Source organism: Felis catus, chromosome D2 (assembly GCF_018350175.1).
Source record: "Felis catus isolate Fca126 chromosome D2, F.catus_Fca126_mat1.0, whole genome shotgun sequence".
NCBI lineage: Eukaryota > Metazoa > Chordata > Mammalia > Carnivora > Felidae > Felis > Felis catus.
In genome coordinates this window covers 34105869-34122421 of record NC_058378.1, presented here as the reverse complement: position 1 = coordinate 34122421, position 16553 = coordinate 34105869, and the positions used below count along the sequence as shown (strand labels likewise).

Here is a 16553-nt window from a genome sequence, read left to right as displayed (position 1 = left end):
CTGAAATTGACAGAAAGAAGAGGTAGAAAGGTGTTCTTTGAGACCTTTGGACCACTGCTTACCTAATTAACACCATCCATTATGAACAGATTATGAGAATTTAATGTTCAGGAGGATAGCAGGAATTTCTCATGCCACTTGGATTGTATGCCATCAAGATATATAGATCTTAGTGGCTATGCTGGTCTCTGCCCTGTGATTCAGTACATCTCCTACTGTCATACACATACCTTCTAGTAACTATTGATTGAACAATCAGTTCTTGTCCCACTACTCCCTTCCCCATGAACGTCCATCCCTATAAAGTTTCCGTAAGTCATCAGGGCTCAGATTCTGTATGTGCACAGAAGTACCATATGAAATATTTTTTTATGAGGAACTAATTTCTCTATGTACCCCTCTGCCTCCCAAATCTCTATTTTCTGAATGGATCAAGAGGGAGGCTGTGTCCTTTTCAGGTGTATACTTTGAACATCCCTTGGTTGTCATCCCTTTCCCCTTAACTATTTTGATTCTTAACCCTTGGAGCCTATTCTGCTCTATCTATATTCTCACCCTGTGCCTTCAGACTCTTGACAATTCCAGGCTCTAAACATAAGGGTCAGATAGATTCTCAAACTCCATTTTGAACGGTCACTTCCCTCCAGAACCTACAGTGCCTTCTCTATTTTCCTGTCCCTTACCAACCAAGGTACTCAGATTTGGTAGTCAAATTGTTATACATTTGTTTCTCTCTTAGTAGGAGATTCTTAGGTTTGAATAAGTCTCGCCATCTTACTAGGAGCTCCATGAGAGCCAATGTCATGTTTCCTAGCGCTCATTCACTGCAGCTACTAGCAATAGATAGCCCTTCCTCTTCACGGTCTGTTGTTTCTGCCTGCCCAGAATTTTAACCTGATCCCTTGGCCTCGTCCTGTTTCTCTCCCAGCCTCAGTAATTTTGCCCAGGTCCCTAGAGTCTGCCCCGCCCCCGCCCCCGCAAGCGCGGTGCATGCCGGTCTTAGCCCCTCTGTAGGGAAAGAGGGTCCGCCATGTTCCCCGGCGGCGCCGCCGCTTGGCTCTGGTAGCCGCCGCCCCCGCCCCCAACCCCGCCCGGCCCAGCGCCTAGCCGAGCCCCGGGCCCAGCATGGCCGCCCCGGAGCCGGCCCGGGCTGCACCGCCCCCACCCCCGCCCCCGCCGCCCCCTCCCGGGGCTGACCGCGTCGTCAAAGGTGAGAGGTGGACGAAGCCCTGGGGGCCTGGCCTGAGGAGCTGTGTGTAAGGGCGGGCGGGAGACCGTCCCCTCCGGAGCGGGCCCGGAAGGGCGGGCGAGTGACTGGCTGCCTCCCTTGGGGAGTGGCCCCTGGGCGGGCCCCTGCTGGGCTGGGCTGAGTCGGTAGCGGCGGCTCCGCGGTCTCCCGCATGCCTTCAGGCCCGAGGCGGGGGTTTCGCTCTCGAGGTCTTCTAGTTGTGGGGGTGAGTCTCCGATCTGCAGTGAGCCCCTTTCTTTTCCTCCTGGGCCTGTCAAAGCGGCCCAGAGGCCGCGATTAGCTTCCTGCTCCGCGACAGCTGCACGCCTGGCTTGCCTGGGCGGACCGAGGGGCTCGGAGACCTTCAGCCACGCGGGGCCGGGCGATGAGCAGTCAGAAATCACCTCGGCTTTGGCCCACGCCTGCTCCCCAGTGACAGCCGTCCGCCCGATTCGCGCCTAGTTAGCGCCAGCCGCAGGGGTTCGCGCTTGGCCCTCAGGTGTCACTCTACGCGGAAACTGGGGGAACCATGTGGGATTGGACAAGGGTGAAGAGACGAGGCAGGATTTGGGGGTCCTGGCTTTAAGTGCAGAGAAGATGGAGAAAAGGCAGCATAAAGAAAAAAAAAAACCCAAAACCAAAAAACCTGATCGATAGGAAAAAGCATTTACTTAGAAAACCGTCAACACTGGTCAAAGGCCAAAAAGGGTTACCCCTCACCTTGTGAACACATACCCATAGAAAAAAATTAAATATTTCTCAGGTGGGCAGAATATATGTATGTTTACCGACAACAGGTCAGCAGAAAAATTTTAAATAGAGAAATTGAGGGCAAATTGACTGTTGCTTAAGATTTCCATGCTCTCTAGGAGAGCCCATCAACTTCATACGCTGCTGTGGAGGTGAAAAACAGAATTTGAAATGATGTTTATTTACCATATGCAGCTTGGTCAATACATTGACATCATTTTAGAATAAAGTTTTCTTTATCGTATTACATTTATTTTGGAAAGGTAGATACTTCTTTCATTTGTTCATTTTCATTCAGCTTCTCAAATATACTGGTACAATGTTTAAACACTGTTAGTCCACTTTTTGCAATTTGACCAGAAATGTTTCCATTAAAATATTTAAGAACAAGAAAACCTTTTTCCTTTGTGTTTTTTTAATTTTAATTTTTCAATTTGAGCCTCCTTTAATGATAACACTGATTTGTATCCAGGCTTATGTAGACCATTTTTAAAAGTTAATGGTATATCGAGTTGGGCCAGTCATTGAAATGAGCTGATTAAAGAGTTTGTGGAATCCTGAGAAATCTGTGTAAAAAGAGAAGAAGAGAAAAAAAGATTGGTAGTTCAGGCATTTATCCTAAGTTTTGCGGGGGTTGGGAACAGAGACATGGGCTGTCTCTTCTTTTTCTGAGTAGGTATGTGAGTTGTATGTTCATTTCTCTGGGCACTTTTCACCCCACTATTAGGACTAGTCACATTCCCGAACAATGAGTTTTTGCTATCCTTATGCTTGTGAGTCTTCTTGGTTTTTGTCATATATATGGTAATGTTTTCCCTGTACTGCTTTAATACGGTAAAAATAAGATTGCAAACATAAGGTATATTCCTTAGGGGTGAGTTGTGAATCCACAACAGTCATATTTATAGGTTATTGGTGTGCAATAAAAGTCCTTTGATTTAGGTAAATAGGAAAAGAGCTTGTTGGTGTGGAAAATTATACATTTATAGAATTATAAATAGAGCTCATGGATATAAGATCTCATGTGCTTGGTAGTATATTCTTCACCAGGACAATTTTGATTTCTTTATGGAATTCATTCGCAATTAGAAAGCCTGATAAGGATCACATGTTTAGAAACGGTGGAAACAGACTAGTTTGCCCTGCTCATCTCAGCTCTGGCTTCCTCAGAAATTACTGGGAAATTCACCTTTCATACAGAAACCATTTTTAGATTTCATCTTCAGGCTTCTTTCTTGCCTGCCTTCTTTCAGTAATTGTACCATAATGTTTTACTTGATGAGAGAGAACACCCTTGCCAGAAAATACATGACCACAGTGCTGGTTCAACTTGTTAAAATCCAGATTTCTTATAAGTCTAGTATGTGCTAGTTTTGGATCTATACCATCTCATAGTAGTAATATTATGGACACCATCATTGGCATTGAATACAGGTAGTCTTTTACTTTCTGAAACTTTTCCTTCTTGTCTCTAAATTTTATGCTCTTACACTTCTAGTTAGGAGGCCGGTTTTGAAGGGGATATAGATCTTTCTGTGTTAAAGATCATGTGCCTGAAGTTCACTTTCATGTGAAGTTTGAGATCTGGAAATACTGTATGTGGTTCATGTATTAACGTAATTAGCCTTTTAGTGAAATTATTATATCGCTGATTATGGATGATTAGGTTTCCTGGTTAGTTCAGGCAAATTCATTTCTGAGCCTACTCCAGCTGCTGCTGGCTCAGGTCAAATTCTGTTTGAAAGTTGCAGTAACCCAATGGTTTAGGTGAGATAATATGCCCTCTTAGCTATTTTCTGTTAAGCATTTTTCTGTTCTTCAGCTAAAATAAGAAGTTGGAAATAAAATAGAAACAAACTAGCAAAAATGGCTAATTGTATCTGCCTAAGTGCCTTACTGCCACATCAGCAAAATTGGTATTGTAATTGAAGCATAAAACCCTGAATTTATGTATATTGCTCTCCCTCCTCTCCCTCCCCCGCCAATTTACTTGACCTGAATTGTCCAGATGCTACCTTTTATTTCCAGATATTTTTAAATACTTCTTTTAAGTGCTTTTTGCCATATAAATGAGGTCCCAGATTTGTAAAACTTGATTGTCTCTTGAGATTATTAGGTCTGTTAGTCTCCGTTATCACTTAGAGTGCATTGTCTATATTGTGTATATGTTCATTTAGTATGTACAATGTGGCTCACTTTCTTTTGCATTCAATATTTTTTCCTTATTTCCTAGGTTATATTAATCTTATGTCTTAGGTGATCAGACTTTCAGATTGAACCAAAATGCTGAAGTATGTGTGTGTGTTGTTTTTTAAGCTGATACACTTCTGATGGGCAGACTTAACATTCATTTAGGTTCTATTGCCAGCTGTCCTGCTTATAAATCTTAGGTCACTTGGCTCAAGAATTGTCTAGTACCTTAGTTTTATTAGGATTGCTTATTTTCATTACAGATTTTTAGATGACCCACATATGTCTTTGGGTCACATGGCTACTTCAGTGTTTCTTGCTAGTTCTATTTCATCATATTTTAAACCAACTTGAATTTTAATTTTTGTTTACAAAATTTATTTTGCAGACTTACCTATCCAAAAAGATAACTTTTTTTTTTTTTAAAGTTCATTTATTTATTTTGTGTGAAAGAGAGAACCAACAGGGGAAGGGCAGAAAGGGAGGGGGACAGAGGATCCAAAGTAGGCTGTGTGCTGACAGCAGAGAGCCCAGTGCGGAGCTCTAACACACAAACCTTGAGATCATGACCTGAGCTGAAGTCAGATGTTTAACTGATTGAGCCACCCAGGCGCCCCTAAAAAGATAACTCTTGAAAATGATTTTTCTTCTTCCTTCCACCCCCATTAAACTGTTAAGCATACTAAAATAAATCTTCAGTACCATGTGTCCTAAAGAAAGTGAGGGAACAGAGAAAATTGTGTGTGTGTGTGTGTGTGTGTGTGTGTGTGTGTGTGTATGAGAGAGAGAGATGGAGGGAGAAAGAGAGGAAAGGAGAGAACATTGTGGTAATGGTCTTCTTAGAAGGAAAATGCCAAGGAGGAAATACAGCTGCTCAGTAGTAAGGCAAAAGCTCAGGTTCCAGAGCTATTCGATGAATTAGCAAGAATTGTAAGGAAAAGTTTGGTGAAAAGAATCTTAATTTATTAAATGAGGTTTATCTTAATACCAGTCATATGACTTCATTTCATTTTATCATAAAAGTGTTTATTTACACACAGATAAAATTAGCTGAAGATAATTGGGCATCCTTGTATGTTGTGTAAAATTTATTTTGGAACACCAGAATAATCAAATAGCAAAATATTTATTAAATGCCTGCTGTATGCTAAGAACTGTAGGGAGACAACAAAAGTATAAAAAATGAAAAACAAACTTGGTCCTTGAAGAAATAAGTATTCATGAGAAGTTATTTATATATGTCATAAGGATGGGTCATTAATTGCTAGATAAGTGACAGAGCCAGTGACTCTTTTGGGTTCAATGGAGATAGTGATGACTCTGGACTGGAATGGTCTAACGAGGGTTTGTATAGGAAGAAAGAGACCTTGAAGGAAGGGTAGGATATAAATAGGCAGAGGATTGGAACCACTTATTTGTGCAACATTTATTGAGTACCAAAGCATAATTATTAGGCATTGAGGATACAGGCTTGGATTAGATACAATTTAAGTAAGGTAGATTCTCTTGGAGTGCTGGCACTCTAGTGAGGGAGATATCATTGCAAATAAATAATATAACAAATTTTGTACAAAGTGCTATTGGAGCTATAAAGGAGTTGACTCCCTTATTTGGAGAAAAAGCATCAGTGAGAGGATTATGTTTTGAGGTGAGCCTTGAAGGATGAGAAGAATTTTTCCAGAAAGGAGGTAGGACTGGAGTAGGGAAAATAGCAGAAAGGCATGGAGTTGGGAGAGGGGCGGGGGGTGGAAAGCTTGAAAATTTGTGACAGTAGTATGTAAAGTACCTGGCTGGGAGTGGCAGGAGATGAAGTTGGAAACAGTCTTTTGTACACTAAGTTGAGGAGCTGAAACTTAAGCTAATAATCAGTATAGTCTCTGGATGATTAAGAACACAGGCTCTGGAATCCAGTTGCCTGGGTTTGAATCCTAGTTCAACCTTAATAACCTCTCCACTGTAGACAAGATACTTAATGTCACCAAGCTTCAATGTTCTCATCTGTAAAACAGAGTTAATAAAGTATTATGGGGTTTTTGAAGGATTAATGGAGATGGACCAAATAAAGTACATGGGCTGGCACATGATAAATATTCAACGAACGGTAGCCATTATTATTATTGAACGTTTTAAAATAGAAGAGTGATCCAGTATCTTGGTTTTTGAAAGGTAATATAGTATTGTGTAGAACAAAATAATAGCAGGGAAGATGCTTGGAGTATCAGAAGATTGGGGCATCTGGGTGGCCCAGTTGATAAAGCATCTGACTTTGGCTCAAATCTTGATAACGCAGTTTGTGAGTTCGAGCCTGGCATCAGGCTCTGTGCTAACCCTAACCCTGGAGCCTGCTTTGGATTCTGTGTCTCCCTCTTTCTCTGTCCCTTCCCTGCTCATGCTCTGTCTCTCTCTCTCTCTCAAAAAATGAATAAGTGTTAAAAAATTTTTTTTAGAGTATCAGAAGATTAATTATTGAATTTTAATTTTCTTTAATTTTAACGTTTTTATTTGAGAGAGAGAGAGAGAGAGAGAGAGAGAGAGAGAGAGAGAAAACCAAGGGAGGGGCAGAGGGAGAGAGAGAATCTGAAGCAGTCTCCAGGCTCTGAGCTGTCAGCTCAGACCCCAACGTGGAGCTCAAACTCACGAACCATGAGATCATAACCTGACCTGAAGTCGGATGCCCAATCGACTGAGCCACCTGGGTGCTCCTAATTATTGAATTTTAGGTAGAGTATTCCAAGTTTGTAGAGTGGACAAAATTGAAAAGATTGTAGGGGGCACTTGAGTGGCTCAGTTGGTTAAACATCCAACTTTGGCTCAGGTCATGATCTCATGGTTTGTGAGTTTCAGCCCTGCATTGGGCTTGCTGCTCTCAGCGCAGAGGCTGCTTTGAATCCTCTGTTCCCCTTTCTCTGCCCCTCCTCTGCTTTCTCTCTCTCTCAAAAACAAATAAACATTAAAAAAAAAAAAACTTAAAAAAAGAAGATTGTAGCAATTCTAGGGGAATAAAAATTCTTTCTTCAGCATCTCAGGAACAAAGTAGTCCAAGTACAAAATGACCAAAGCATGAATTAAGGGAATGAGAAACCAGATATGATACAAATTCTGAATAATATTAGAAGGTAGTTCCTATTGGATCAGTGATTGGGTATGGGAACAGAAGAGCAAAACTTTTTAAGTAGACAATGATCAGGCTAATTTTGCTTTAGGGATTGATTAAATTGAACAATTGTAGTTGGAGGCAAAGATTGGAATGGCATGTAAAAGACTGGGAATGGTCAAGTAGAGAAGGATCTTAGAAATAAGTTTCAGGCTTTTTATTCCTCTTTATCCCCCCCCCCCCCTTTATTCTTTAGTTCTTAAGAAACTACACAAAATTTTTGAGTAAGTTAATCTAGCAGTAAGTTAATCAAGGGGAAGGGAAAGTAGAGCTGAGTTAGGTTTTTTTAGTACACAAAGTGATAAGAATTGAACTAGTATTGCAGCAATGGAGATACAAGAAAATGAAGAGAATTTGAAGAATCAATAGGACTTGGAGTCCTGAAAGAGAACAATGACACCAAAATTTTAAGTCCAGTGACAGAGAATGATGATAACTATGACAAAAGTAAGACAGGAAGGATAACCAATTTTGAGGGAAAGGTACTATATTCAAATCACCACCACAGACTAAAAGGAATCCAAGGAATACCTTGAAATTTTGAAGACTGTGCTGTAGGTTTTATTGAATCTGTTCTTAGAGGATGTGGCCAGTGCATGCTTGTGTCTCTAGCACCTGGGTGGGTTATGCCCTTTTTCATGATGAGAAGACTTTTTGTCAGAAGAGCATTGTCATTTTGTTGGTATAGGACAGATTGTACTGGAGTAGCATTCTGACCTCAATTTCAGCCATGATTCTGCCCCTTACTAGTTGAAACACTTGAGAGAGCCATTTAACTTCTCTGAACCTGTTTTCCCTTTTGTGAAATAGGGATAAAACCTGCCCTACTAAACCCCCAGGATGCCTCTGAAAATCATGTAGGATTATGTATGTGAAAGTACTTTGTAAACAAAGCAGTATAAATATACTGTCATTGCTATATAGTGTTAAGATATACAAGTATTTTAGAAATTATATCATTAATTTAGTAGACATTCAATGGTAACAGTGTTCTAATCACTGTGTAGTTATGAAAGACATAGCCCCCTCCCTTCCAAAGAGTTCATAAGCATGTAGGGGAGACATATTTATAGTGTAATTGTTAAGTGCCATGATATAGGTCTTCATTATATGCTATGCTATAGGACCACAAAGGAAGGGACACCATTAACCTAGTCTGGGAACATGAAGAATTTTCAAGAATTGGAACACTGAAGTGACATTTAAAGACAAGGAGAGGTTAGGTAAAAGATGGGAATAGTGTACCCCCAAACAATAGGGTGTTCGAAAGTATGGAGATTAAAAATAAGTGATGTAATTTTAAAAATGAAAATAAGTATCTGGAGTGTAGAATGTATCTGGAATGTGAGGTAGTGACAAAAGATGACGGTTGGAAATGTAGGCAAGGTTCAGATCACAAGGGATCTCGCATGCCATGTGAAGATAAAGAATTTGGATTTTGTATAATAAAGCCAGTCTTGAATCAAGAGAAGGTTGAGATTTGAATTTTAGAAAGCATATTCTGAGTGTTGTAGAGTAGACAAAATTGGAAAGATTGTAGTAATTCTAGAATAGAAGCCCTTATTCAGTGTCTCAGAACCAAATGAGCAGAAACAGTTCAGGCAATTATTTAGGACCTATTGGCCATGGAGGGTGAGAAATAAAGAGAATTCTAGGACAATTCCTTGATGGGAACTATGGATAATAGTTTAGGGGGGAAAATCACGCACTAAACTTTGGACATACTCAATTTGAGATATGTATGGAAAATCCCAGTGGAGATATTTGATAGTTTACTGGGAATCTGGAGTTTAGGGGAGGGCTTTCGACTGAGCAGTCTATTATTTGAGGGTCCTCAAAATGTAGATTTTAGTTGAAACTGTAGTTATGAATGAGATCACTAATTCAGAGCAGTATGATAGGAGAGCCAAGGACAGAATCATAGGACACACACTGACATTTAAGGATCAGGAGAAAGACTAGAAGTTCATGAAATAGACCAATCAGTTGTGACCAGAGAAGTAGAAGAAAAACCAGGTGAATGCTTTCAAGAAACCAAGAGAGAAGAGAGTTATAAGGTGGAGGAATAGAGCAGAAACCAGATAAATATGGATTAAGGAAAATAGACAAAAAGTCAAAAAAGGAAGATACCCATTGCAGATCTTAATACCCTTTCAAAAAGCTCAGTTCTCAAAATAAAGGATATATGGCAGAAACAGGGATGAGGAATAAAAGAGAGTTACTTGTTTGAATTTAAAAAAAAATTTTTTTAACATTTATTGCTGAGGGACAGAGCACAAGCAGAGGAGAGCCAGAGAGGGAGGGAGACACAGAATCTGAAGCAGGCTCCAGGCTCTGAGCTCTCAGCACAGAGCCTGACGCAGGGCTCAAACCCGCGAACTGCAAGATCATGACCTGAGCCAAAGTTGGATGCTTAACCGACTGAGCCACCCAGGTTCCCCCTGAATTTTTAAGATCATAAAGATTTAAGCATGTTTAATTGCTCGAAGGAAAGACCCAGTGGAGAAGCAGAGGCGGAGGAAACAATAGAATCATAGGAGGGGTGGAGGGGATGACTGCAGTTAAGAGGTTGGGGGAGTGGGATTCAGGATACAAATAGTGTTTAGTAAAGGATAGGAGTATCTCTTCCTCAGATGGGGAGAAATTTAAAGATGCATACTGGTGTAGACGTGTGGATGGAGAGGAGGGAAGTGAAGTTTGGTCTGAAGGCCTCCATTTTCTCTGAAATTGGACACAAAGTTGATTTACTGAGTAAGAGATAAAGTGAGTGACGGTTCAAGAAAGGGGACCATTTGAAATTTCTACTGAGAAGCATGGGAGACAGAATGTTTAATAGGATTGTTGAGAAGTGCCAATGGCCAACTACATTGGGGACCATGAATTTGTAGTAGCACAGAGCCATTTTGATGATTTTATACTTAGCACCCAAGTTTAGAAGCTAATTCATCCAAGAATTGCAGGTTTCCCTTATAGGTAGAATAAGACAAAAGGGCAAAACAATTTAGAATGTTGTTTAGAAAGTGGGTGAATGATGGAATACTTTAAAAGTATAAGAAGCAAAGGTATCCAGAAGGGAGTTGATAAGGAGGGGTTGTCTAGGTTTTTAATACAGTTGAAGAATAGATGGAGTAATGGGAGTGGAACTGAAAGGTTAGGAGGTTTTAATCATTGAGTGAGAGATTGGAGTTCAGGATTTCAGAGGTGGAGCAGTAATTATGGTCAAGGCTGAGGAGTTGAAGTGGAGTGGAACTCAAACTTCTCAGTTCTTATGTTTTAGGTAGGTCATTCTGCATGGACATTGATGGTGGGATTTAGCATGGAGGAGGCCTGCAAGCCAGGAGCTGGAGTTGCATGTGAGAAACGACTAGAAGTTTAGAAGATGGCAGGGACAAGGATAAACTATCTAGAAGGCTTGAGCCTCAAAGGAGAAGGTATTTTTTTCTTCAGTGGAGTGATGAAATTGGAAATGGTAATGCAAAGCAACACTTAAGACTAAAGCCTTCTCTGCTAAGAGTAGTGGAGTGTGGAAGAATGCACAGCATCTGTTTTGAAAAAAGGGTTTGAAAAGTATTATCCTTCAGGATAACTAAGATTTAATTAAGATAAAGAGATGAAGACAGCATTACTGTGAAGATCTAAAGAGTGTGTGTGTGTGTGTGTGTGTGTGTGTGTGTGTGTGTGTGTGTGTGTGTGTGTGTGTTTTGGGGGAAGAGGGATGAGTTAAAATAATGAGGCACCTGGGTGGCTCTGTCAGTTGAGTGACCAACTTCGGCCCAGTTCATGATCTGGTGGTTTGTGGGTTTGAGCCCCACATCAGGGTCTCTGCTGTCAGTCCAGAGCCTGCTTTGGATCTTCTGTCCCCGTCTCCTTTTGCCCCTCCCCCATTCTCTTTCTCTCAAAAATAAATATTTTTTTTAAAATGATGGGATTTCTGGAGGCTTAAATGAAGAGGATTGAGAAGGAGGAGAACAGCCAGAGATGGCGTGGTGTAAGAGAAATACTGAGAAAAAGTCAGAAATGTAGATGACAGGAGAGACTTCATTTGGATAGTTGCCAATAATGGCAATGATCAGAAGCACAGGCCTCTGAATGATTCTTTGTAGTAAAGTTGTTCATTTGGCATAGGCTGCATGTACCCCAGTTGGTGTTGGCGGCCTTGTAGGGCTAGCTAATACTTTTGTAGCCTTTGCTTAGAGTTGGGGAATAGGAGTTAGTTGATTTCTAGGATTCCTTACCCAGTAGTAGAAAAAGTGTATCTGTTCTTCCCCTATCCCTGGTCAATACTATCCCTGGTTTGTTTTTCCAACTTCCTAAATTAAAACTTGCTTTATACATTTTTTTAGTTGGCCATACATTAAATCTGAATGAAAATAACTTGTGAATGTTATTGATTACTATATAGATGTGTGTGCTTCATGCCAAAATTTGGGTTAAAGGAAATGTTTCAACAGAATAGTTGGTCAAATGAATATTACCAATTCAAGTTTCCTAGTGTTGGAAACTTGGTGATTTGAGATTATTTTGTAGCTCTTTATTCTAGCTAATCCTCATTTTTAGCCATCTCAGTTATTGACCATTCACATTACATTTGCATATGATTTATATTCTGCTTTTTTCCTATCATAAATATAGGAGAGTAGTAAAAATAGTCTGAAAATAAGGAGGAAAAATATATTAGAAGAATATCCTAGAAAAGCAGGAATAATTGGCTAAAGATGAATTAGAAATAAAAAGAAAAACTTTTTTTTGTTTATTTATTTTGAGAGAAGTACACATGCACGAGTGGGGGAGGGGCAGAGAGCAAGGGAGCAGACTTTGCTTGCGCTCAATCTCCCAAACAGAATGGTGAGATCATGACCTGAGATGTGATCAGGTCAGATGCTTAATTGAGCCATCCGGGCTCCCCAAAAGAAAAAAATTTAAAAGTCTGAAAATAGATGGGAATGCTGTAAAATGACTTAGGAATTAAAGTAGTTGAGAAAAAAAAAAATATATATATATATATTTTATTAGAGGGTGTGTGCAAGTGGAGGGGGGCAGAGAGACAGAGAATCTTAAACAGGCTCCATGCTCAGGGCAGAACCTGATGTGGGGCTTTATTCCATAACACTGGGATCTTGACCTGCAACGAAATCAAGAGTCAGGTATTCAACGGACTGAGCCACCCAGGAGCCCCAAGAATATTAATTTTTGATGACAAAAATTTTTTTTAACTCTTTGACCAGTAGGGTCAATAATTAACCCCCTGTTAGGCCAAATTCTATTTGGTTGGCTTTCTTTTGCCTGGTCAGATCACCTGCTACAACTCCTCTCTCCTTCTACAAAGAGCACATGCCTTTTTCCTCTTATGCCTTTCTACATGCCTTTCCTTATTTACTGATATATTAAAATATATTCTTTTGAAACTTCATTTTCTAATTTCAGCACTGTGTTGTTAGAACAACACTGATCTAAAGTTTCCATCTGCTTTTATCTGTGATGGCATTTCTTTATCTTTCAACCTGTACATTCCTTAGAATGTATCCCAGCTAGTCTTGACATGTAAAAGTATGCCTTGAGTTGAAAAAGTGGAAGAGCATAGGTCTATAGATGACTTACCCATGAGCAGTTTTTTAGATAAATAAAGGCACTTTGGCTCTTGGGGGTAATACTTCAGTGTGAATTGCAGTGGAGCATTCACAGTGTGCATGAAAATACGTAGTAACACTGGTGACTGGTTGAATTGTGGGGATGGGGCTGGTCTCCCAGTTGGGTTTTTAGGAAGTTCTGCAGTTTGAATAGAATTCAGCCAGGAGTGGAACTTTGTTGTTGATATTAGAAAGTATATATAATCTAGAATGCAACATCTTAAAGAGTATCTGTTTTCCTGAATAGAGTGCTAAAAAATTTTTCTTGGCCTGATGAGAAAAATGTGATCCCATCTTGATCTCAGAAATTTGTGTTTGAGATATTTAAGCTTTTCCTTTTTGTAATGTCTCAGAGCACCTTGTGATTTATTTAGCAATCAGTTATTAAAATCTGCAGTTCTTAAACAATTAGTTTACTGATTAGGGGCAAGTTTGGTCTGTTTAGTCTATGGCTAGAGAAAAACATACTTTAACAGAGATTTTTATTTTATTAGACTCTGGACATACTATATTTGAGGGAACAAAATGTGTTTTAATGCTTTGTTCTAAATGTGGTAAAAAGTAATGGGAATATATGTGTTCTAATGAAGAGCAAGTAAAGAAGTTCCAATTTTGTTTTACTAAGTATCAAAGAAAGCAAGAGGGATTGGTGATTTCAAAGTCTTTTAGAATTGGTTGACATCCCTCTGCCTAGTTCTTATCTCACTTCCAGAGTATTGAGTTAGTCCTGTTTTTTTTTTTTTTTTTTTTTCCCAGTAAGATAGAACATGGTTACTAATTATTCTTTCTCAGGTAATTGATATAATTCTAACCCAGGCTCCAGTTTTTAGTTTTTTTAGTTTAAGTTGAAATGTAAAGAAGCAGTTGGTCCTATACATTTCCAGTCTTCTGTATAATAATTGATAATTACAGTGATGACTCTGAAACATCAAGAAAATACTATATGGTGTATGCCCAAATATAAAGTGAGTTTTTTCTAAAACAATATTTCAGAAAAGAGGGAGCTGCCTTACATTTGAGACTATATACAGACTTTTACTATAAATTCTCTTGCTTTGTTTTAAGAAACAAAGTACTATTTGGTAAAGAGCGTAAAACTACTTCAAGCTGATTTTGAATGTTTTAATGAGGCCACTTGTCGGAGTCAGTGAAAAGGAGTCAAATAAATTTAACAGATATGTAGTAATTTTTCCTAGGTATAGAACCTCAAAATTGTGCTAGATACTGTTGAAAATAGACCTTTTAGTTTCCCATTCTGTTTCCCAATAGCAGTTTTAGAGTACAGTTGGTAATATATATGGGAACTGTGGTTTAGGATTAATTTGCAGTGATAACATTTTATGTGTATTCAGTAAGTGATATATCAAACAACTTGAATGAAAGTGAAGATTAGCCTTTGAAAAAAGTGTTAGATGACTTAAAAATGCCTCCAGTGATAAGGAATGCATTACATATATTTGATGTCAAAGATGCGCATAAAGATTTTGAATGAAGATGTTTTGTAAAACAGGAGGTAGGAGAAAAAGCAGTATTTCAAAATTACCATTTATTAATGCTGTTTTAAATCTATGTGCACAGCGTGCCTGGTTGGCTGAGTCGGTTAAACGTCCAACTCTTGATTTGGGCTCAGGTCATGATCTCATGGTTCGTGAGATTGAGCCCTGCATCATCGGTGCTGTCAGCACAGAACCTGCTTGGATTTCTTTCTCTCCTTCTTCCTCTGCCCCTCTCCCCCCTCTCAAAAATAAACAAACACTAGGGAAAAAAATCTATATTTGCATCTAAATGAATTTAAATTTTATAAATATTTGTTTTATCTATATCTCTAAAAGTTTCTTTAAGAAAATTTTTTTTAATGTTTATTTTTGAGAGAGAGACAGAAAGAGAGAGAGAGAGAGAGAGAGAGAGAGAGAGAGAGAGAGAGCAAGAGGGGGAGGGGCAGAGAAAGAGGGAACCACAGAATCTGAAGCAGGCTCCAGGCTCTGAGCTGTCACCACAGAACCTGACATGGGGCTCTAACTCATGAACATGACCTGAGCTGAAGTTGGATGCCCAACCAACTAAAGCCACCCAGGCGCCCCTAAGGTTTCTTGTTTTTTTTTGTTTATTTGTTTGTTCTTTAAGAGGAACTAGCTGTTTTTTTAAATGTTTGAGAGAGAGAGAAAGAGAGCAAGTGGAGGAAGGGCAGAGGGAGGGAGGGAGAGAATCCCAAGTACGTTCCTCACTGTCAGTGCAGAGCCTGTCGTGGGGTTTGATCTTATGACTGTGAGATCAAGACCTGAGCTGAAATCAAGAGTTGGATGTTTAACTGACTGAGCTACCCAGGTGACCCTAGCTCTTTTTTTTTTTTTTTTAATGTTTATTTATTTTTGAGAGAGAGAGAGAGGCAGAGAGAGCGGGGAAGAGAGAGAATCCCAGACAGGCTCCATGCAGCCAGCACAGAGCCTGACGTGGGTGAACCATGAGATCATGACCTGAGCCAGAATTAAGAGTTGAATGCTCAACCAACTGAGCACCCAGGTGTCCCTGGAGAGTTTCTTTTCAAGTTGGGCAGAAAACATTGTTTTTAACTTCCTTATTATAAACATGGTATGTCACTTTATATTTGGGATTTCTTTCTATTCAGGTTTAAGTTACATTTATTGTGCTTCCTTAAGGTGAAGAGTGTATGTTTTGAGAATTCTGCCAAAAAATGTTATCGCTTAAAGAAAACTTTAGTTATCCTGAAAGAACTTTTAATTTTGAGGCAGTTCATTTCTCTAACAAGTCTCAACAAAGAACATGCTATTATATATAAATAAAAAGTATAATTTGATTACTCTTTTTTAAAAAACCTTTTAAAAAATTAACACCTCTATCCAGTAAATAAATAAACACTCTAGCTTTTCAAGTTTTACTTTTGTTTATCTAGATCCATTAATTAGTATTTATGTTAATATATTAATGGTGATTTATTTTTTATTAATTAAAAAAAATTGCAGCTGTACCTTTTCCCCCAACACATCGCTTGACATCTGAAGAAGTATTTGATATGGATGGGATACCCAGGGTTGATGTTCTGAAGAATCACTTAGTAAAAGAAGGTCGGGTAGATGAAGAAATTGCACTTAGAATTATCAATGAGGGTGCTGCCATCCTTCGGAGAGAGAAAACCATGATAGAAGTAGAGGCTCCAATTACAGGTATACTTATTTATGTTTTGGGTATTGTTTTTTTGATTATACCATTATTTGGTTGCTTGGATATAGGGCTGCTTATTCTTCAGCGTATGGTATACTAAATTAATATTACATGGACATTATCTTGAATTTCCAAATTATTTTTTGTAATTTTTTTTAATTTTTGCCTGTTTTTAGTGAATAAGCATGATCCTAAGTAACCTGAGTGCAGAAGTTGGTCTAATATGTTTTTGTGAAGGTTTCATCAGTTGTGTTGGCCATAATCCAATTTGATTCAACAAATTCTTATTTACTTTGCTTTCAATTATTAGGGGAAAATACCTCAGTGTCAACATAGCAGTCAATAGAAAGTGTTGCGTTAGAATGGAGATTTTAACTGCCACCATTATAATTTTGTAATCTTAAAACATAAGCTTGGCTTCCTG

General features: G+C 39.1%; 1 protein-coding gene across 7 annotated transcripts in view; it reads left to right on the top strand.

The window, feature by feature from the left end:
• Nucleotides 1-1080: 1080 nt before the first annotated feature.
• PPP3CB (protein phosphatase 3 catalytic subunit beta) overlaps nucleotides 1081-16553 on the top strand; it is a 58418-nt gene continuing 42945 nt past the window's right edge. For all 7 annotated transcript variants that reach the window (XM_023240554.2, XM_023240551.2, XM_023240553.2 and 4 more), the window contains exons 1-2: nucleotides 1081-1210; nucleotides 15931-16131. In XM_023240554.2, the coding sequence (XP_023096322.1) occupies nucleotides 1126-1210; nucleotides 15931-16131 (286 nt within the window). In that variant the 5' untranslated portion in view covers nucleotides 1081-1125. The remainder of the gene's footprint in view (nucleotides 1211-15930; nucleotides 16132-16553) is intronic.